We start from the raw sequence: 24,417 nt of genomic DNA on the forward strand, positions 1-24,417 counted from the left end.
GTCAAACCGGTACGTCTTGCAAGTCTATCACACTTTTCTGTGTGTAGAAAAAATGTCTAAAAAAACTATTCATTCAAGAAATTTGTATTCTAACGCGCGTATATGAATCACGTATTCTTTTGGGTTATTAAAAACATCTATTTAACAGACGTAAAAAAAAGTAGTGTGATATGTCCACATCAGGTTTTTTTAACTTTAATATTCAGGATTCTAAATGACAGCCTACCAGTTACGTAAAGAATATATCGTGGAGTGACTATTACAAGTTGATAACTACAATTCAGTTTTGTTCATACTGTTTTGATTGAAACTTAAAAAATATTGATTTTTCATGACTTTTGAGGACGTTAAGACTTGGTTCAAGATGCATTTAGATTAGACGCATTTATTTTCTTTGGAACGAAAAATTTGAAGAAAAATGAAACAGTCCATTTTTTTATGAATTTGCAAATATATAGTTAAAATACTCTAGCCGATGAAATTTTCTGAAAAGATTTTCTAATTACAGGACTCCGATGCGTTTCTTTTTTTTTTCTTTTCTTTTTGGTGAAATTAAGCTTCGGTGTGGAGAAACTAAGACAAAAAGTTAAGGATATTACTCTGAGGTTTTTCTTTCTCAAAGTCAGGCCAGTCATTTCATATGTTTTCAAAAAGGGAGGGGATTAAAGGGTATGGATATTATGTCTATTATGTAACTTACGTAACGAATGTGTATTATGTCAAAATATCAAAAATCCCCCCCCACTTATACGTAAATACATTGATTTTTGAAACCTCTTGACGAAAATGGCGTGTCTGCTCTAAGTGAAAAAAAGTAAACATAAGTCTTAAAAGAACTCTGGTTTCTTACATCGAGAAATCAATGCTCTCATTCTTAACGACAGCTATGCTTTAATCTAGAATAAACGCGAACAGGTGTGAAAATAAAATATTTCTTTTCGTGCCCAATCTTAGCTTACTTTAATTTAATGTATCATTCCTTTTTTTCCCAAAGCAACGCACCTGCATCGGCTGCGCTACGTCACGCACCCAAACACGTGTTCAACCAATCAGTGGCCTATCACCATTACGAAAACCAGGAGTTTCCAGAAAAGCTGTCAAATACTTAGCAAAAAAGAAGTTGAAATGCCATTCTTTTCTACAATAAACTTATTTATGGGATACTAAGGAGAGTAATGCTTTTTTAAAAGTGTCTTTGTTTGCAAAATATTTTTTTTTCGAGCAAAAATGCTCAATAGTTTTGAAAGAAGAGAGTATTTTGTTGTGGCGATGCCTTTAGAGCCTCGATGAAGAGTTCACTTTGGTATATTTTCAGAAGGCTTACTTTATTCATGGACGCAAACAACGAGGATGTGATCTAATGCACCGAATGAGGTAATATTTGTTTTATTATTAGCTTTTATTACTTATAATGTCGTTGGTGGGTGGGGCAAGCTTTTTAACCGCTGCCAAAAACAAAATATAAAAAATAATAAATATAAATTTAATTTTCTTAATAAAGTTAACAAATCGATTTCAAAGCCCAACTTTAGCTTTGACTTATAGAATAAAGGATTTTGAAAAAAATTCAACTGTTACAGGTTTTCGAAGTTTTTTTTTATTTAAGTAAGGTAGACTAGGGCACGTTTACGCAGATTTTCTCCAATGAATTTTCTAAATTTTATGTTGTAACTTAGGAAATTTTAGACTTTGCGATTTTATGAAACAGTTAATGGAGTCAAAATTGGTATATTCGGTTGTTGCTCAGTTTGTGTTTTTAAGCGTTAAAAAAATATTTTTGTGTCCAAGTCGGTTGCGTTAATCTGACTCGGACACGGGGCACGATTACGCATATTTATTTTTACACCTAACGTGGTTCTGTTAGTGTTTTGAACATAATGTCTTATTATCGTTTAAATAAAGGAAATTTATTACAGAGTGAACACCGTGTAAAAAAAAGCAGAACGGACATGAAGACAGTAGTACATGATTGTAAGCTATAAGATACGAATTTGTAACTCAATTAAAAATTAAATGGTGATTTTCAAAATTAAATAGTCTGAAAATACTAAAAAGTTTTGAGACAATTCGGAGCAAAAAAAAAAGCGTCAGGGCACGTTTAGAAGTAAGACACAGTAAGAATATGCGTAAAGATGCAAAAATGTCAACGCGTTAACTTGCCCCGTCTCCAAGTTTGGAATTATTTTTAACATGCAAAAATATTTAATAACATTTTAGTTCATACAAATACAATTCCCTAAAAAAGATAAAATTTTGTTATTTTTTATATGTATATTTTTTCTTTTTTAACTAAGTATTATGTGAAATACACTGCCAGCTCAGTCATTTCCAACCGAGGACTGCAGTTTCGTGCTTATTAGTACTCATCAGCCCAGCATAGGAAAGTGACTGAGCTGGAGATGGAAAACCACTTATGGAAGCCTAGAGGGCTAATAAGCAGTTGAGTGCTAATAAGCACGAAACTGCAGTCCTCGGTTTGGAAATGACTGAGCTGGCGGTGTATTTCACGTATTTCTGCTTTAGCCCTGGCTAATTGGCGGTAATTTACTGAATAAGTATTATGTATTTACAATATGCTTTAAAACGTTCTACTCAAAATTTACTCAACTTGTTAGAAAACAGATTATTCTTTCTGCATGCTAGACCGAAGCTCGACTGATGTTCAAAACCTTGTGAGGATATTTGCTAGGCAGCAGCATCAATCTGTTGACTGTTGGTTTTTCAGTTATAATTCGTTTTGAAAAAAGGGCAGTGCGTAAACGTGCCCCTGTCTACCCTTATCAGTTAAAAAGCATTTTTAATAGATTTTTCATCATACATTTGCTATTGGTGAATGTTAAAGTAACTTTAATTTAAAAGTAACTTGAAAATTATGCACTTGGTAGGAAATTAAAGCTATTTCTTCGGTAATTTGTCTTGCAAATGTGAATGGTGAATGTCCACTATGCCGAAAACTGATATTTTTTGTGTTTTTATTTCCGTTCTTAAAATTTAATTAACATTTCTGAAAAAAAAAAAAAGCTTGAAAATGTGTTTTAGCTGAAGAAGAAATGTAATTTAATATGGCTTGTGAACAGAAATCAAAGAAATTTATGTTTAAATGCTGACAATAAACCTTAATAGCCATTTCACCTCTTAAAAAAAAAAGAAATAGATATGTTTTCGTTTGTATTTAATAAAACTTACAATACTAAAAAATAGTGTTAAACCACATACAGCACAAAAACAATTTCGTATGAAGTTTTAATAGATTGTTTTTTTTTTATATATAAAACCGTTACTACATGTAAGAATTACTTTTTCTGGTTCTTATTATGCAAATTAAAATTATATTATTAATTTCTTATAAATTAATGATGTAATTTTAATTTTTTAATTTGTATAATAAGAACAAGATTATTAAATATTTGAAGTTAAGAATTAGGATTCTTGTAGTCGTTGATACGCTTAATTTTATATCTTCTCATGGTAACATTTAAATAATTGTTCACAAGTTCCCTAGAACATAATTGATATTCTGCAGGAAAATATGTGAACTTTTCTTGTAGTTCAGTTAAAAGTTGAAAAATAATTGCTGTAAATATGATGATGATAATAATGTGATACGATAAGTATATTGCTGGATACATAATCTAGTTAAAACATTCTTGGTGACAAAAATTTTCGCGCTAAAATCCGCCTAAATATAGAAGAGTTATAAAGAATTGGATATATTTTTATTAGAGTCTTATACTGTTTGAACGTCTGTTCTATAGAAAAAATTCTGTGATCAAATGTGAAATGAATGTCTTGTCTCTCTATGAAAGTAAAAGTAATAAACGAATAAAATTATGTTCTGCCAAATCGCTATTTTTTTTGTAATTTATTAGCAGATGGAAACACTGACAGATAAATCTGCTCATATCTTTTTTTTTAAGCTTTCTCTTTATTACTAAAGCCTATTTCCAGTTACTGTATTCTAAAACTTAAACCTAAATAATTTTTTTCTCCTGCTTTGTGATTACAATTCAGTGTTTCGCTTCTAACTTACTTTAAAAAATAATAATATTATCTTGAAAAATAAAAAAAAAATCAGGAAATTCATTTGTTTAGCTAAAAAATCATAACTATGATACACGTGATAAATCTTGCATATAAAAATGCGGAGTTATTTATAACCACAGCACTCGAAAAGTAGCAGATGGATTAGTAGAGTGGATTTGAAAAGGAGTAGGTTAGATAAGTAGTAATGGTGTGGATTGGAAAAGTAGTAGATGGCGTGACCATGCGGTCAAGCCCGCAAAGCATACATGTCATTTTTCAAAATCAAACTTATTTTCAAAAGTTGATACTCCATATTATGATACGCAATATCTTCTAAAAGTTGAATATGTCACTATTAAAATCCAAAGTTCAAAACTTCGGAAATGAATTGCAGATATATGCGTACAAATTTGGCACTCGTCCAAATAGATTGAGCAAAAATTTAGCAGGTAAGAAAAAAAAAATAATAATCGACTCTCGAGCAAGTAGCAGAGAATCTATTATGTTGTTGTCCGCATGTTTTGCTTAAAGTATAGTAAACCTCATCATTGTTTGCATTCGGCGGATTAAAAGCATCAAAAGCAGGAAATTGGACGGAGAGCGGAAGCAATGGGAAAAGCAGGAAATCCACCATGTGCTCCTTACCTGGGAGTATGGCGCAAGTTTCTAAATAAAATGGTTTTTTATCATTTTTACAAAAAGTTACGCTTTGTAAAAAAAACCTCTTCTACCAACCCTCAAGTAGGAAAACCTTCGCTTAAAAAAAAAAAAAAAAAACGATTTTGAAGTGGACTTGTCAAGGACAAATTCCAACTATCATGAGATGCACTATTCGGTGGTAATTTTTATTTTCAAGCCATTACGGCACGGAAAAATTGGCACTGGTGAAGACTTGACTTTTTTTTTAATTTTTACAATATTGTCCTAATGTTTTTTTTAAAATAGAACGGTGAATATATAACGGTGATATCCTCTTTTTTTATTTTTTTGAATTTTTTAAGCTCGTTGTGCGATCGAAATATATTTTTCAATAATTATTTTTTGCTTTTAAAGTCTTTAACAATTGTCATTTTCCGTCTTGTAGCATTAAAAAACATTCAAGCATTTTTTTAGGTGACAAAGAAACTGTGAAGTTCTTCTTTTTTTCGGATTTTAAGACTCGTTCGCGATCGAAAGATATTATTCGATTTCAATACTTTGTTTTCCGTGTTTTAAATCTTCACAAATTGTATCTTTTCTGTGCTATAGTGACTAGAAAAAAGAAATTTGTTCTTCTTGCTCTTCGCTTATGTGCATTACTCCACGCAATAAGGTGGTGATTCTCGTAAAATGAGGAAAAACTCAGTGGTTTACTGTATCAGTGGGCAATTTTATTACTTGCCTAATTGTGCAAAGTACGGATTTGATAATTCAGATGAAGTTATTGTAGTTTCAAATCAGTTGAAGTTTCCACATAAACATTTCCCTCATCATTAACAAAGGTACGGGCAGTTGTAAGTAATGAGTTGTGTTTCAATGATTCAAATTTCATTAACGAACTTTTCTTCAGTGGAAACACAACAATTTTGAAAAAACTTGATGGGAACGCACATAAAGTATGATTTTAAAAATAGGAGGGAAGGGTGGGGCACATTGAGACGAAAAATGTAAAAGTCAAGATATTTGGAAACTTAGTTTCAATCGGAAAATTTTGAAGGTGGATTTGTAATGCTGCTTAAGTGCACTAATTTTTGAGACATGAAAATCTTCACTAGCATTTTAAGTTTTTGAGATAATATAAAAAAAAGAAAGGTAAAATTTTATCTCACTATGCCCCATGCACACAAAATATTTTTTTTTAACCAAAATAAATTTTGCCAGTTGTGAAATTGTGTACTCAAAATGTAGTTTCAATCGGAAAATTTTGAAGGTGGATTTGTAATGCCGCTTAAGTGCACTAACTTTTCAAACACAAAAATCTTCACTAATATTTGAAGTTTTTGAGATAATATAAAAAAAGGAAAGGTAAAATTTTATCTCACTATGCCCCGCGCACACAAAATATTTTTTTTTTTTACCAAATTAAAATTTGCCAGTTGTAAAATGTTGCATTCAAAATGTAGTTTCTAACTGCCCTACTCTATAATAAAATTTTTCACATTCTTTCGAACATTTATTTCAAAGCTATAGCCATTTATTTGATGCATGACCACTATACCTCATTGACCACATTCGCCCACCAGACCCTAATATGTTCAACGTTCAAGATCAAAATTTAGTGATAATGAAAAAAAAATTCATCGTATATCCGAATAAAAATTTAATTTTCAAACCACAAAAGATTCGCTTTGCATAATTTATTTTAGTAGGAGCTGTTATCAACAATTTAATACTTTAACTCGGAGCGAATGCAACATCTGGTACAGGTAGTCAAATAAAAATAATCAAAATGGTTTTACTTTTGCGCAAAAAACAAATTCACAAGTCTGCATCGTTATCATCTGCCATTAGAACATTTCCAACATAAAGGTATTTCTGCTTGATGGCAAATTCTACCATAACGAAGTCTCTTTCAAGTGTCTCACTATCCAACTCTTTAAATCTAGAAGATAGATTTTCGCACATTTTAACATAGTCTGACAAAATATTAGATCTCCCTTTCAATTTTTTCTACCTTCTCAGTTGGGTCAAATAAGTATACATTTTTTCTAGATTTTCGTAAAATATAAAAAAAAAAATCTATAGTTTTTGTGTTTTCTTTAGCTAAAATTTGTTTTCCAGGAGTATCCATTACCACAATACTCTCTCTCTCTCTCTTTTACCCTTTTTATGCTGCCATCCTTCAATCTTCAACATTTTCTTCTTTCGGTTTCTTGATATCCTCTCAAACTCTAAGAAAGTAAGAAAACTTTTATAGCTACACTATCAGTTTTATCTATGATTTTTAGATTACTATGATCTACGTTATTTAAAATGTCCCTTGGGATCAAAAGGTTAGTTACAAATGAATGTCTCATGGAATCGTCAGAAAATGTCCCCTTTTTCGCCTTACGTGGTTTAATTTGCATTTTTGATAAAGTAAAAATACATGTAAAGTACTTAAACAGCAAGTTGTAACCTCTTAAACCATAAAATAAATGTAAAAAAATCCTTTCCTTTCAAATCAGAGTTCAGGAAGGGGCACAGTGGGACTTTCTCACCCTGTCCCAACTACGACTGTCTCAAGTACCCCGCTCCGTCTTTTTTCTTTCATTTCAACATTTTAAGTAGTTAGTTCAAAGTCTATCCTAAATGTTTTGAATGATAATTAGCTACAAAAGTATAACAAAGTGTTCAAATGGCTAATTTATATTCATTAAAAAAATGTTATGAAAAATACATGCGAGAGTCAAGGAAAAAACTTTACTTGCCTGAAATTCAAAAAAATACGATCATTTGGTTGCAGACACAAGAAACAACTTCATGTCCCAGAATTCAAAAGGTCAATTGCTGCCCTTTCTCAGGTACCTAGCATCATTTACAGATTTTAATTTAAAAAAAAAAGCTTTGTCTTACTCTACCCCTCGCCTCACCGTGCCCCACTCTCCCCTACTGGCATTTCAACAACTTGATAGTGTTAGGGCTGTGGAGTCGGAAGGAAAATGACCGACTCCGAATCCTGGATTTTGAAACGCCCGACCCCGACTCCGGATTTTTTTTAACTGTATATTTTCAATTCCCTGTCAACATCAAAACAGAGATAGAAATATTGATTGCTTGAAAATGTTAGGCAAAAAAACCGTTTGCTGACAGTTGCTATATATTAGTTAAGTTAAAAAGCAAGCAAACTAGGGCGCGGCTACAGAGAGTTCGGTAAGCATTCAAGATAGCTAATTGCCATAATGGGAGTAATTTTCTCATTAATAACTTTTTATACATGTAATCGAACCAATTGGTAGTCAGTTTTTAAAAAATGCAAGGCAAGTCAGTGAAAATGAAAGAAAAAAGAAGCCGCGAATCGGAGTCGGCATGATTTCTAACGACTCCGACTCCGACTTCCTTATCCCGAAATCAGTCCGACTCCGACTCTTCGACTCCGACTGCAACTCCACAGCCCTGGGTAGTGTAACACTGATTTTTAGGATAATCTTTTTCTTAATCCAATATTATTGAAAAATTTTGTTTAGTGCTTCAGTTTTTGACAATGCAAAAAAAAAAAAAAAAATCAGTACCCACATTTTTCGGTTTTCTTTTCTATTTTGATTCTCTCTGCAATTAAAAAAAAAAAAGGATTACTCGCGTTACTCGCGTCATTCGAAAAACTTCCAAGTGACACAATGGGTATGTACCCGTTGCCGATGAAACATTCATAACTGTAACGACCAAGCAACAGAAAATACGTGCGTGAACATTTGCAAGCATACTTATTTCACCGAGTTGGAGGAAGTGCCCCCCCCCCTCCTCTACCCGCTTATTTGCTAGCCTGTAACATTTTCTAGGGATGCGCCGATAAGCAAATAGGCTGATTTGCGAATACTAATTAATTGGCTGTTGATAATTGGCCTTGGTTAATACACTTAAATCGAAAAAGCCGATTAGTTATTCTAATTATTATTTTTTAATGTTACCAATTTTGCATCATATTTTTTTTTCGAATATTTTCGACTTTGGAAATAGTTAATAGTTTATTTCTGAGAAACGATTTATTTAGTCTTTACTAACTTAATGTTTCCAAAATTTCAGCCAATTTCTATGAGCCAATTTTCATAATATTAAAAATACATTATGTTGTCTAAGAATAAAAATATAAAAATTTTAAGAGACAGCCTGTTGTTAGCCGACCAATTTAGGAACACTTTTAACGTAAAATTGTTTACAATATTAGTAGCCATTTTATCGAAGACTTTTATTCTCTATAAATGTCTATATTAGGGGGCCTATTTTATAAGGGTATGCTAAAAGAGAAAAGTATCGAACATGAAAATGATGTAACGGTGAATACATCCCTAGTAGCACAAAAATATAGAACGACGTAGGACCGACATAGATCGACGTTTTGAATCCCGATTGATAACGGATACAGTTTTTAAAATATAGAACTATGTCGAAGTATATTTTTTTCACTGGCTTTATATAAAAAGTGGTTTTTACTTCTTGTTTCGATTTTTTTTAAATAGTTAGCCATAATTAAAAGCGTTTATTTCGTAATTTTCTTATAAATACGCAATTTAGGAGAAAAATAGAAAAATTTTGCGAACGTCGAAAAAAGTCGTTTAATGTCGAAAGAAAATATTGTGACACCGACATATTTCGACATCAATCTATAAAATAATCCCCATATGGTTTTCTAAACATAGTTCTGTGCCAAAATATGTTTTTATTTCGACATTTTATAAAAATTTCATATTTAAGCTGTTTTAAATCAAATGAGGAAAATAAATATACTTTTGCTTTGGTATATTTTCATTGGCAGATTATTAAAAGAAAAAAAAAAAAACTTTGAAGCTGCAGATATCGAAACAATCTTTAAAATAAATGCCACGAAGTTTTTACTGCTTATTTTTACGTTTGAAATCAATATGTCATTTTATTATACGAAAATATAGCGATATTCTTATTTGTATAGAAATCAGTAGTAAAATAGAAAAAATTGCAAACATCGAAAAACGTTTTTTGACCAATTTCGACGTGAATCTGTATAACTTTAACCAAGACCACTTCCGGAACCGGATGTCACATGATCATGATGACGCTACTTTCAGTCTGTAAGTATTTGTATGGCGGCAAACGGCATGGCAACTTTGTGAAAGAAACATCGCCATTGATAAGTTGGATTCAGCATATTGAAACATCATTTTGCACTACAATTTAAGTAAGTAACATTACAAGCAAAGTTACAAAATATAAAATGTTATGATTCTGTAGTTTTTGGCTGATTTTTGTATTATTTACAACGCTATTTCTTCTTATTGTGAGTTGAGTATTTGGAATGTGTGTTGAACTTAAGTTGATCTTATTCCATGTTATTTTTATTTTCCAGCTTTTAAAAATTGAGGTAGCATTCCCCCCCCCCCCCAATAATTTCAGTTCTTTTCTTACCCCTTCAAATTTTAATTTATACACTTGCTTTAATATTTGTTTTATTGTTTATGGCAGAGAATTATATTTATTTAGTAATGTTTGCATAAGATTTGTTAGCAAATAATGTACAAATAACATTATTTCCTATGCATTTAAGATGGTTTTATATTCCAAACTATTTTGGTCCTGTAAGTTTTTTTGAAGTACTTTGTTCAAATGCATTTTCTTGATTAGCATTTTAAGATGCAAATAATTTTTGCAGACTTCCCCTTTCTACTTAGGATTAGGAATTAGTTTCTCAGTTTCATTTTAATCCAATGCATTTTATATTGATCTGGGATGGATGAAATAACTTTATTGGTACACTTCGACAAGGGTCCCTTTTTACTAAATGAGGAAAAGGATTTCACTATTATTGGGGAAAAAAAAGGAGTTGTTTTTCTGGTCTAAAATGCATTGTGTCAGTGTTTCAATTCAAATATTAGATATCTGTTCAAAGTGTGTTTACCTTTGCTACTCAAAATTTTGTTTTTGTATTTCAGTGCAAGGGATTTTAGGTTTTGGACACTAAAAAATGTTTCTAGTTTCACTTATTTTGTGTATGAAATTAGTTCATTTTGTTGTTAATAGTGCAAAATGTTCAGCGTTCAAAATTATGGCTAGTCCACTGGTCCCAGACCAGTGAAACCTGCATCAGACCACAAAAAAAAAAAAAAAAAAATCGGTGGTCCTCGGTACCACCAGCGCCTGGCAATTTATGATCACACTTTGCTAGAAAAAATTCAAAAGCATAAGCCTGGTTGATGCCTGAACTAATTATTAGCCAAACCATTCATTAACTTTTTTTTTTCAAATCGCTGTACAAGTACATAATTTATATGAATCATCCACATTTTATTCAGCATTTGAAACTAAGTAAAAATGGCAAAATTAAATTATCAAATTTTTGGTAGCCCATTTTAAGGGTTGATTAATGAAATTAGTTTTCAGACATAACACCTGGCTGTTTAAAATTTAAATGTTTATGGCCCTACAAAATTTTTTGAATGTAGTGCTTTATTTAATGTTAAATCAATTAGCTAAAAATAAGAAAGTTATATTTAAAACTAGTGGTACCCGGACGGCTTTGCACGTCGTAGAAAATTAAAAGGTCATTTGGTTCGCCTGTATATTTACAAATGATGGATGATGAATTCCTCGTCAATTTGCTATGTTAATTTGCTTGACCCTTGGCACATATCGTTGGCATTTGTTTGTCCATGTTATGATAATTTGCTTGGTAAAATGTTCCTAAAATTGGAATAGAAAAAGAACAAAATCGAATTTTGAAAAAATCGCTTTGAGGTGTTCGCCGAATTACATGGAAATCAGCCAAATGGTCTAGGCGCTATACGCGTAATAGACAGAGATCCAAATACAGACTTTCAGTTTCATTATTAGTAAAGATTACTTAATGAATGCAATCCTAAAGCGTAAATAATTTTACGTACAGACATATTTATTGGTTAAATTTAAAGCGGACCAATGATGTCTGTAGACTTGTACATTTTCATGTTGACTTGTACGAAGGACCAGTAGGATTTTTACTGATTCCTAACTTTGATGTTTGTCTAATTTATGTAAAGTACCTACCCCCTTTTGTGTGTGTGTGTTTAGTTTATGGATAGTTCTGTTGTTTGCATTCATTTTTCTTTTTCTATTACAGATTTGTTACCTAGTTAGTGTTTGAAAAATCTGCAGGAAAGTTAGTTTTGGGATATACTCAACAAGCAATAATGTTGCTGCAGACCCGGACAAAAATGGTAAGAAATCATATTATAGAAAATGTACAGTAGACTCTGCCTTATATGATTGGGGTCAATGTTATCAATCCTTTATTGCTATTATCAAAATCCCTCAGTTCCAATTTTCTCTATTCATTTGCATGTTCAAATAATCACTTTTTGTTATCATTTTTTAATGTTATCAGTTTTCAAACTCGATTCTTAACTATCAATGAACTATTTAAAAGAATCATCTTGTATTTAAGTGTGCCAGTGTTTGTATGTTTTAGAATTCTCCCTATTAGAGACGAGCACTTTGGCTGAGTGCTGCATACTCGACCTGTCACTACTTGGCCGAATACTGAATATCAAATATACTTTAAGAACCAGACAAACACATGATGAATTTTGAACTCATTGGAACTGTAGTATAGACCTCCATGTCCACATAAGTTTTTAAAACAAAACTTCATCTGAAATTTAATTATTCATCATTTAAAAACTTTTGCTTGTGTCAAAAATTTTACAAAAATGTTATTTTTTAAAATTAGAAGAAAGCAAATAAATAAAAGGTATGATTAACCAAGTTGGAATTAAAACAAATTATATCAACCTATTATTATAGTTCTAGTTGCCAAACGTAAATAATTTTTTAAAGCAAATAAAGTGTTAAAACACAAATGTGCAGAAATCCTGCAGACCTGTGCTTCTGCGTTGCAAGGAAGGTCTCTTTCTGTAGTGCATAAAGTGAGCTAATGAATGTAAATACATACAAAAATAATGTACTACAAAAATATCCGACTTTTGTCGGATATTTTTAACACATAAGCTCACATTTTGTGGATTGAAAAAGATATTCCTTGTAATGCCAAAACATGTGTCTGCAGTGTTCCTGCGCATTTCTGCTTTTAACGTTTTATTTGCTTAAAAAAATGATTTATTTGCTTTTATTTTTAAATCGAAGGTATTTTTATATAAATTTTGTTTGTACCAAAAATCTATTTAATAATATAAAAATTTCATATTTTCTATAATTGCCTTTTTTGTCTCATTTTTAATAAATAAGTTTTATTAACTTTTTGTTGACATTAAAATAAAGATTTACTTCATTGAAGTATAACAAACTTCATTATTCTCAAAATTTAAATTTTAATTTTAAATAATTGCACTATATTATCTGCTTGGACTTTTTTTATTAACTGTAAACTCTATCTTGAACCAATATTCGATTTTTTTTTTACAACTACTCGGTATTAGCCGAGTATCTGAGCAAAATTTGGCCGAGTACCAAGCAGTTACAGAGTACTCGGTACCCCTCAACTCCCTATTTATTCTAAGGAAAGGAGGATTGTACCAAGGAGTAGATTGTTCACACAAATCCAGCAATTTGTACAGATATGCACACTTGAGGTGGTCTTTCTTATAGTAATTTGTAGGACTCGACTGATGAATCAGCGCCGATGGTTCAACAATTTAGCCATACGGCATCGGCTGCCGATGCTAACTTGCAGGAAACATCGGCCCATCGGCCTTAAAAACATCAAAAAGCCTATGGAATTGGCCGATGTTTTTGAAAAAAAGGACCTTTGTTTTATTTTTTAATACAAATTAAAGGGAGTTATTGTTTTCAAACAAAATTGTTTACTTAAATTTCAGTATGAATTTCTATTTTAGTCACCCCTGAAAAAGTTTTTAATACTGCATTCAAGTACTAAACAAGTTAATTATTGCGTTGTTTCTTGCGGCTGGATGTACGTATATATCTTTTATAAGTCATAACTCAACAATGGTAAGTTGTAGAAGTTTAAATTTTCGCATGTGGGATATGCGCACGTTACAGTTGTGCACTTCCCTTTTTATTTTCGATCGGGTGTTATCAAAAGCCTATTAACTGATTTTTTGTGGTTATTAATTACTTATTTCAATGCAAAACTAATATAGCGTCTCAGACTGACGATCATTTGGTGATATATTGCAGAATTGGAGATCATGGAAACAAATATGACATGGCGAAACCGGTTTTGTTTCCTTTTGTTAAATTACCGTCGGTTCAATGGGAATCTTTCATTTTTCGATGTTTGTAATATGAACCACAGTAATGCAGTAATTTCTGTATTGCTTCGGCGGAGCTACAAGTTTGGGGCCCGTCGAAATACATTTTAGGGCCCTATTTCTCTATCACAGAAGTCATAAAGCATTTATCATAAGCATTTTTGTAACTCTTACGGTGCCCCTATGGTTATGGGGCCTCTCGCGCAATTGCAACATTTGCTATATTTTAAATCTGCCACTGCACGTCAAAACAAACTCGGGTGCAAGCTTTCAAACGGTTTTTTTGCTCAATGTTTATGATTATTTTGAACTCTATTTTTTACCACTATTTTTTGTATTTCCGAGAACACTTGCGTGCCCCTCCTCCCACTCCCTCAATTTCTGAAATTAAACTCTAGTTGTAGTTCTGAGTAATTTAAAACTAACACTATTCATAAAATTAGAGATTTTTTTTCAAGCTTTATCTATTGTTTAGGATGAATTTAGAGCACTAATGTAAGAAATTGATTAAAGACGTTTTGAATGGTGACATAATTCGGAAAACAAAGGGACTTATGAATTTTTTCTTCGGAAATGCTGGAGTAGATTCAGAAACTCTTCCGAGGCGTTGGTGGTAGCGGTTCTGTTCTAAAAAAAAATTAAGCCGAAGTTAGGGGCCGAAGTTTAACGTGAGTTACTCCAAAATCAGAGTGACCCCCTCTAACCCACCCTCGTCGTTTCAAGCATTTTTTAAATATTTAGCGATTATTTATTTTGGTCAAGAAAAGTCATTTTGTTTATTTCTTATACTTGTTTCACCTATATTTTGTAATGCGCCATCTTTTTTACATCATTAGTAGCGATCGATTTTTTTTTCTGTTGTAAGTAACTATTTTTATGTATTTTTATAAAATCAATGAATAAGTTATTTTCATTTTCAGCATATGTTTAACAATATGTTATAGAAAAGTTTCAAGGATTTTCTATTATGCAATTTTTTAAATTTCAGAAAATTATTGTTAAATTGAAGACAAGAAATTAATGATTAAACATTTACATTTCAAAACTTGCGAATATTCTTTTTTTAGTTCATACTTTTGATGTATAATACATCCTATAACTGTAAAATTTTTTGCATTTAAGTCGATTATTTCACTAATATTTTGAACATTTTCTTTTGTACACATGCATAAATGTCAAAAAATTTGGTTTATGGCTGGGAAAAATAACATGCATACAAATTGAAATTTTTAATGAAGAATTTAATTTCTACATTATTAGATTAAAATCAGTTGTATAAATACATATATATTTATACTTGAATGTTCACGTTGAATAAATATATTAAATAGTCAAAAAAAAAAGAAAACATAATTTTGACACATTTTATTCTGTCATATTTTCTCGGAAAATAATTTTGGACAGAAAGGTTTTGAACAGGGCATTATAAAGCTTGCCAACCCCACTTTCATTTGCACATGTATAAACATAGGGAAATTTGATTACTTTATCAAAAAAATAAATAATTAATGCATACAAATTAAAATTTTAATCAAAAATTTAACTTCTATGTAATTAGATTAAAATCAGCTGCATAAATAAGTTGAATGTTCACATTGAATAAATGTTCAGTATAAAACATTTCTTTGATACATTTTATTTTGTTTTTGATGTTTTGTCACAAACTAAAATTTTTCTATAAATATAGTTTTGGACAGGACGGTAAAAACCAGGGTTTTTACCGTAGTGTCCGAAACCTTGCCAAGCCTGCAGAGAAGCCTAAAAAACGTACGTACCTAAAACTTTCACACCATTCGGTTGGACCTTTTGACTCTATTTTCACCTCCAAAAAAAGGGGATTTGAACGGGAACCCCCTTTAGAGACACAAGGAATGGTGCAATCTTTTGAGCACCTTTTTTTGTATCTGGGCGCTTGAATCTCATTTGAAACCATTCTGCAATTTGGTATTCGAAATCTTTGCTAAGTTTAGTCGTGATAATTATTACGTTTTGCTACTTCACTAGAGCATTCTTTTTTCTCTAATTTTGACTCATTTAAAAAATTTCAATTGTTATTCTACTAAGCCTTTTTTTGCGTTACATATTTACACTTATTTTTAGTGATCATGACTAATTTTTAGAACAGTATTTTATTATGATTATGACCTTGTTATGTCGAAAACTCTGCCTATATATATGTATATATATATTTTACTGTTCCTTCGATTTCGTGACACCAAGAGCGTACTGTATTTATCAATTTATTACTGTCTGAAACGTGTATATTTCTCAACGACAAGAGAAATTAGGTGGATTAGAAGAGTTATTTTGATGGAAAATGAATGTTTCCTCTCCTATTGATAGCGAAAATTATTGTTTTACATTTTTACGTCAATAGCTGTTCTTAGCTTATATCTAGATATCTAGTCTGTTCAAAATTTTTCTCAACAAAAATGTTAACAAAAGCTAATTAATATTATATAATTATTGGGGGAAATTATTCGATTAAGTGCGGATCTTTAACATTGCGTCTGTGGAGAAATATTTGGTTCCAAGAGGTTTAGAGGTTTTATTCATATAAGCTGGGTATTCATTCAACTGTTTCCTGATTAAGCAGGGCTGACAGTATTTTCTAGGTTTTCACCACAGTTTCTACCTGCAAAAAACCTAGTTTTTTTCCATGTCCTGGTAAAAAACTAAACCCTGCTATATGTGTTGAAATTGAGAGTTCTATTCGGGAGGTTCGACTCCAAAACTTCTTGGCTGCGCCATTCATACTATTTCAAAGAAAAGTGCATTTTTTGCAATTTTAACATTACATTACTGGTACAATCAACATGACTAATTCAATTCTCCCCTGTGACTGTCTAAAAACAGATTGTTCTTACTCAGTATACAGTCGATTGATTGTATGTTATCGATAAGTAGGAAAAATAATTCTCCATGTCTTTTCCATAATCTATCACAAAATAGCCAAAAATTGATGGTTTATTATTTTGTACAGTAAAAAATGTTTAATGTTTTTAATTCTTATGTTTTTTAGCTGGTGCTCCCTATGCTATTTCAATACGTGAAAACAAGATTTGGTTAAGTATTCTGAAGACTTCATGTGTGGAAAGGATTGAGTGCTGCGAACAATCCCAATTCTCCATGGTGAATGGATGATTAGATTGTGTTGCTCCGGTCTTTACCTTAGTGTGTTCATATATTTACAGCTGATGCAGTGTTTCCTGTATATACTATGTAAACCAGTTCTATTTAATTCGTTTTTAATAAATATTTTAAGAAATAGTTTGCTTCTACTCTTTATTTTGGCAAGATATTGTATTTTGCTACGAGAAGTCTTTAACTCTTGAATAACAACTTTATTCCCAAAAACTGAAAAACTACTAAGTAATTTCATGCCTTGCATAAAAGAAAATCTAAGAGCCTCAACCTGCATTCCTCTGTTACTGCTTTTAAAAATTACTATTAAAAAGTATTGCTGAAAAAGTACAATTTCAGTTTGTAGTCTCATGCTTAGAAGAAACATAAGTATACTCTTATTTTTCTGTTCTTTCTACTGTTTTTACTGATGTGGTTATTGTTTTATTGAAGATGTCATTTATAGGTATAGTATGGTGATTTATGCATAATAAGTAAAATATATTTAATGATTATTTTATATTTATTGGAATTTGAAGGTTGACTGTTTTTTTACTGTAAGAAAGCTTTATTTTTACTACTTTTTATTTACTGACAAAAAAATATGTTAAGCAGAAATTATTTCTGAAATTTTTGCTGTATTATACTGCAAAATGCAAAAGCCATCGTATTTACAAAACGTGAAAGATTTTAACCGTCTTATTTAATCCTAGTTTATTAATTATTATTTATTAAATTTCAATTTACTTGTTTTTTCATTTAAGAATTTTAGAAAAAGGGCAATTTTCTTTCAATATTGAGTTGAAAAGTTTATTTTCTCCTTTTTTTAAAGGGTTTTTTCTTAATATTTCATTGTACTTTAAGTACGTAAATAGAAAGCACGGTTTCACTTTAATAAAATCGGTAAAATGCTGAAGCTTCATGTATCTTGAACACAAATGCATCTGATGTATGAAATTGCATGCTTGTGCCGAGCAATAGTACAAAACCTTCTCACTTAATAAAATCAACCGCTATTATGATGAATATGTTTTGAAAGAAGTGTAAAAACTCTTTATTTATAAATTATTGTATCTAAAAAAAAAAATGACATATTGTCGCCTTATAGCAATTGGGGTGACGATACAGAACCGTTACTCCTGAATGTTCAAGGCTGATATTCGTGAATGTAACGGAAGTGGCAAGTTTTTACGTAGTTCGACGTCGGTGAAAATATAGTTCTATGTAGTTTTTGAAACTTTTTCTACGTCGATCGGTTTTTAGAACCGTTATTTCTGAATATTCGGCACCGTTATTCCTGAATGTTCAGGGCCGATATTCGTGAACATAACGGAAGTGGCAAGTTTTTACGTAGTTCGACGTCGGTAAAAATATAGATCTATGTAGTTTCTGAAAATTTTTCTACGTCGATCGGTTTTAGAACCGTTATTTCTGAATATTCAGGACCGTTATTCCTGAATGTTCAGGGCCGATATTCGTGAACGTAACGGAAGTGGCAAGTTTTTAAGTAGTTCGACGTCGGTGAAAATATAGTTCTATATTGGTTTTGAAAGTTTTTCTACGTCGTTCGGTTTTTTGTGCTACTAGGGATTGTGTATATTTATTCAAATTTAAAAACAAATAAATAAAGTAACATCCTTCAACCATCACTTTGTAAAAAAAAGGTAAATAAATGAATGAATAAATGAAATAATAAAAACTAAAGTATATTTTTTTTAACAAATGATATTTAATATCGTTTCATATGATATGTGGAGCTAGAAGGAAGAAAATAATTGAAAAAAAAGAAAGAAAGAAAAGGGGAAAAATGAATAACCCGTGATATTAAACAAGTAGTCCTCTTACTCCATCCAGGATGTTATAAAATTAAAAGTTTTCATTAATACACATTAATTTAGACGAAAATATATTTTCAAAGGCTGTTTGAAACTGCAGAAGAAATAGTGTTTGCAGCCTAATGTTTCTTACTAATGCTGCCATCTACCATGAAAATTTCAAAATACTACAAAATTTCTTCCTTGTATTTAAAATACTTTCATTCAAAAATTAAAATTGTATGTGTTTAAAAGGTATTTGATTGAAATTTTACAGCTTTAAAGCGGTAGATATTTTTTTGAAAATGTCACCAGCAATCATCACCATTTTTTAAATTTTGTAATAAGGGAATCCCAACATTAATTTTCAAATTAAATACGTTTTTGAAATATTTCTTCTGGACCCATTATTTTTGTCCTAATTGAAAATACATTTCGTTTATCTCAACAAGAAATGTTAAAGTTGTATCTTTCATAAATAAATTCCAGGGAATGAGAGGGAAGGCATGGATTTTGTCATTTTCATATTTCAAACGAAAGCGGTGCGTATCAAACAGTACCATGATAAGGAAACATAACCCCCGATGTAAAAATATCCTCCCAGTACGCAAATGATATTTTTCAACCACTTTCTTTATTATTCAAATAACGTTGTTGTTGATTCACTTGACAATTTAGTTTCTGCTGCAGTTAAATTCTCTACATTTAGCTTCTTAGTTTATCTGCTCCATTATGTTGTATTTACATTGACAAAATAAGTAAATACATTGTAAACTAAATATTTGTACGTAATCAAACTGAATAATGTAAAAAAGGGGAGGGGTGGAAGAATTTTTCTTTTTTCCAGAAATTAAAGAAAAAGAAATCTATCCATAATATATGATACATAAAAAAAGTCCACAATTTAACAAATACATAATGCTAGGTTTATTTTCTCAAGGCATGGGGATACCATTGATGTAGCATTAACTAGATACACAAGGAGAGACCGGCTAAACGAGCAACCGAGACCAACTGTTAGACGGGCAAATGTCCAAAAAATGCATGCGTACAAACAACTTTTGCCGTTGCTCTGCTAGGATGCAAACAATGGGGTCGTTTCCAAAATTTTAAAAGTATTTTTTTTCTGAAAGAGCATGCTTAAAAACATAGGATCTGACCATTTTTCAAATACTTTATTTAAGTTTAATATTTTTAAAAAAATTACTTAAATCTTTGCGTTTTTATTGTTTACGCTTCTGTCGTGTAACATCAAAAATGATGAAATGCAATTAATTGTTGCCATTCACGGATCAAAATATTTAATTCGCATCTTTACTCACGTGTATTGGCAACGATATGGTTGATAGCAAGCGTAGAGCGCAATTTTAATTCGCTGCTTGATTATCATAACATGGAAACGTAGTAGAAAGATGCGCCAAATTGCATCATTTGTGTCGCCATAAAGACCACGCCTTGTTTGAAAAATCGGACACTTAAAAAAATTAATTAAAAAAAACTGTTGGGAAAATGAAAGTATTTTCTGTGTCCATGTAATTATTTTGCTCATTCCATCCATTTCAACGACTAAAAGTAGTACTTTTGGCTGAAGGAAACTAACCCATTGTGAAGAGCTAAAATGGAGGGAGTGAAGACTTTCATTCGCGAAACGAAGACACCAAGTCATGTGATACATTTTAGAGCAAAGCATTCGAAGAAATCAGGTTTAATTCAATAGTTTAACCCAAAACGTGTCAAGCATTGGTCGTTGCTAAGTCACGTGACATGAGACCTGTTTCTCCCAAGCTTTTGTTATACCAATGGTTGGACTTGTTCTTTCCATTCATAATTCCTGCTCTAAGATGCAAACAGCGTTTCATCCTCGTAGGCTATGATTTTACTCACACTACTTTAAGAATCGCGATTTTGATGGCAGCCAGTGCTTTCCGCTACTCAGTTGTGCATCTAGTGTATACTACTTACTATATTAGAAACATTCCTTGACATTTCTCAGAGAAGTAAACTTCATTTTCAAAGCCTGAAATGTACGGTAATAGTAAAGATTAAAAGAGTGATCAGTTCCGTAAAAATTTCGAAGGATAAAATAGAAGATGTCAGGGAAAGAAGAAATGTGTATTATTTTTATTTTCAAAATTTATACGCTGATTCTAAAAAAAATAAAAACATTCAAATGATTTGAAAACTCCAATTTTCGAAGATATGAAATAGTTTTTTAAAATACAAAGCGGAAAAACATGCCTTGTTAAACTTTTGAGCAGTATTTCTGATTTTCAATACTTAATATATAACTGTAGACGAGTTAGAAACATTTTTGAAATTCATAATTACAAAAAAAAAACTGAGCAGAAGATATCCGTTACTTTTGGTTTTCTACATTTGGAATATCCTTTTCACAATTAGGGGCAGTACACAATAATGTCACACGTTGAAGGGAGGGGGGCAGGGGTGAATGAAACTGTGAGTTTCTGACAAGGAGGATTGAGGGGAAAAAGAAGTGTGACATTTTTTATAAGAATATATGTATGAAAAATAGCATGGCATGTGACAGAGGAAGGGGGGGAGGGGTATGTTGAAGTGTTACACTTGGTGACAAAGGGTGGAAGGGGGTTAAAATGTTGGGGAAAAAAGTGTAACATCAATAATGGACAGCTTCTAAGGACTAACTCACAAAGCGTAGAAGTTCTGATTACCTTTCGTTTTCCGTGATTTCCCAGAAACAATGTAAATGTATTTAAATGTTATATCAGTTTTGGAAGATTCATCTTAATATAAGATGGGGCCCTTGAGGTAGGTTTATTTTTCATCTTTTAACCTAATATTAGTATATGTGAGGCATATTTTCGTCCTGTTATAACTACTTAGTTTCATCACAGATTCAAATTTCATATCGTAAAAAGTCATATCCAGGAATATGTTTTTATGCTTTGTTTTCCTTATGTTTCAGTGTCAGATGAATCTTGATCATGGGTCAAGACATAAGTAAGATAAAGAAAAACAATGAACCTTTGTCAGAGTTTAGAAAGAACAAACTTCTCTACGAATTTAGAACATTTTACGGCAAGTATAAACTAAATTTAATATACTACTCAACATTACTTAATAGACAAAAATAAATAATTAAATAAACAAATAAATTCTAGCCAACCTCCAATGTCTTTTTTTTTTTTACAAACGAGATGATATTACTCTTACATCAGTTCTGAAACCTCTTACACATTTTTTTTTCAATAAAAAGCTGTATGTAATGAATTATGGTGCCATGATACTGATAACTAAAGATGGAAAAAAAAAAAAGTGTTTATAATTTCCGTGTAAACTGGGTACTTTAGTCATTCGAGGTTGAGTACCTTTACAACGAAACATAATTAATGTTTTTACTCGTAAATATACTCTTAGTTATTCAGGTAAACACTAACTTTTAGTAATATTAAAAACAAAGAAAAAGACAGAGAACTTATTGTAACACAAGAATTATGAAAAAAAGACAATAATAATAAGATAATATATCCACTCAATATCGGTCCATGTTCTTCGGAAGAATATCGAAACTTTTAGTGTTTCCATTGACATTGAATTAAAACAGACTTGGAAAATTTTGTATGCAATCTCTAGTTTCGCATTATGCATACATTCGTTGAGCTCAATGAACATAATTAAAAAACTTAGAACATTAAAAAAAAATCATAATAACAAAAATTAGCCTTCACTTTTTGCAAAACTTGATCGTAATTTTAAATGTATAATTTTAATACAGAGTTTTAGGAATTAAAACTTATTTACGCGAATAAAAGAATGTGGTATTTCAGATGAAGAATATTAGTTGCAAAGTATTATACTTTTAGTAAAATTCTAACATGACGATTATTCTATAAACACTTTTTAACTTTCTCTAAGTCGTGCAAGAATCGAAAAGGTGTTGCTGGCCTGAAACTCGATACAAATCTTCTGACAAGTTTAAGCTCTTGTATTGTGTACTGTGTTGAACCTGAAACGTGTTTATAATTAGATTTATATATATACTATTTGTAACTCTGGACACGTGCTATCATTTTTCAAAATAACAAATTACGTTCATTCGTTTTATGCTGCAAAAATAATGCTCTGCTTATACAATTTACCAGCTAGTTAAAAATTAAACTTCTAATTAAAGACGAAATGCATAACATTTTAGACTCATTTTTTTAAACCAGTTTGGTTTGCTAGTGTAGATAATAAAAGAGTATTTTACAAAATTCCTACGGACACTTGCATGATCTTTGTTATTGTCAGTTACAAGAACACGTTACTACGACTACCTCTTTATAATGAGTATTAGTGTTCGATACCTTATTCCCTTTCTTCAGTATTTTTATTGCTTTATATTGTTGCGTGCGAGGTTTTCATTTCAAATTAAACTAAAAATTCATCAGTTACATAATAAATAGTTTAAAATAAATTAACTTTTGGTTTGATTAAAAAAAGGCACAGTTAATTGATCATTTAGCTTATTCATTTCAAGTGAGAATAAAAGAAAAATCAAAAAATATAATTGATACTGTGTATTTATTTTTTTACTGTCTTAATGTTTTGATTTTTAGATTTAAATAAAGACGGCGTCATTACGGAATCTGACTTCTTCATGGTGCAAGAAGTAAGTACCCAACATAATAATTCTTAACGGTTATTATTATTATTATTTTTGCGGGGGGGGAGCTATAATGTGCGTAATATTTCATTTAACTTCCTAAGTAAGGCATATTTTAACGATAATTTTCATTTTATAACCAATAAGCTCACGTATTAACTGTTTTTTTTATAATTAATATTTTTATAAAAGTTACACTTAAAATTGGACCTTTGAATTTCCTTTGACATATTTTGTAATGCGATTGGCAGACCCGTGCTGTCATCTAGGGGCGAAGAAGCTGTGATAAAAGTAATATCACAGCAGAAAGTAAACTTCTTGTTACCATTACTTAAAATAAAACTCTTTTTAGGAATAAAAATACTTCTCTATTTAATCTTTCGGTTAATTCTCTCTCTATGAGCAGTGTCAATGGTAAACGCATACTTAGAAATATGTTTCGTATTGATATCTTAGTTATTTCAATTTTAATTGTTTACTACATTTTGCATTTACATTTTCTACTAACGAAAAATGTAATATAAGAATAAATAAAGAAGGAATGCAGATAGCTATAAAGATTTGCTGATAAATTCTTGAAACTTTATACTTTTACTAAGCACACACAGCTAGTTTTTTCGATAGTATACCGTGCGGATACAGAGGTCTACACGTAATTAATGATTTTTTATCAACTAAATGAAGTATAATCTTATTAGCAATCAAAACTTAATCGTACTTGTTTAAAGAGAGTTTTGACCCTGATACTTTAAAAAAATTAATTTTTAAAAAAGTTTTTATGTTTTGAAAATACTAAAATCAAGAGTTTTCAAACGGCACGAAATTTATTTTTAAAACGTCAATTTTTAAAAACCCATAATCTTTTTTCTAGAGAACTACTATACATATTGCTTCGACATTTTCACCACATTTTGTTTATATGCACATACTCATATTGAATGTTTAGCTTTAGGGCTCATACGTTTTCAAGCATCTGTTT

At 30.8% G+C, this 24,417-nt stretch overlaps 1 protein-coding gene across 1 annotated transcript in view; it reads left to right on the forward strand.

The window, feature by feature from the left end:
* The first annotated feature begins 1,057 nt into the window (after positions 1–1,057).
* LOC129225015 (sarcoplasmic calcium-binding proteins I, III, and IV-like) overlaps positions 1,058–24,417 on the forward strand; it is a 30,676-nt gene continuing 7,316 nt past the window's right edge. Inside the window, exons 1-3 of the mRNA XM_054859564.1 lie at positions 1,058–1,374; positions 21,759–21,871; positions 23,392–23,444. Coding sequence (XP_054715539.1) covers positions 21,778–21,871; positions 23,392–23,444 — 147 coding nt within the window. The 5' untranslated portion in view covers positions 1,058–1,374; positions 21,759–21,777. The remainder of the gene's footprint in view (positions 1,375–21,758; positions 21,872–23,391; positions 23,445–24,417) is intronic.

Source organism: Uloborus diversus, chromosome 1 (genome assembly GCF_026930045.1).
Source record: "Uloborus diversus isolate 005 chromosome 1, Udiv.v.3.1, whole genome shotgun sequence".
NCBI classification, from domain to species: Eukaryota; Metazoa; Arthropoda; class Arachnida; order Araneae; family Uloboridae; genus Uloborus; species Uloborus diversus.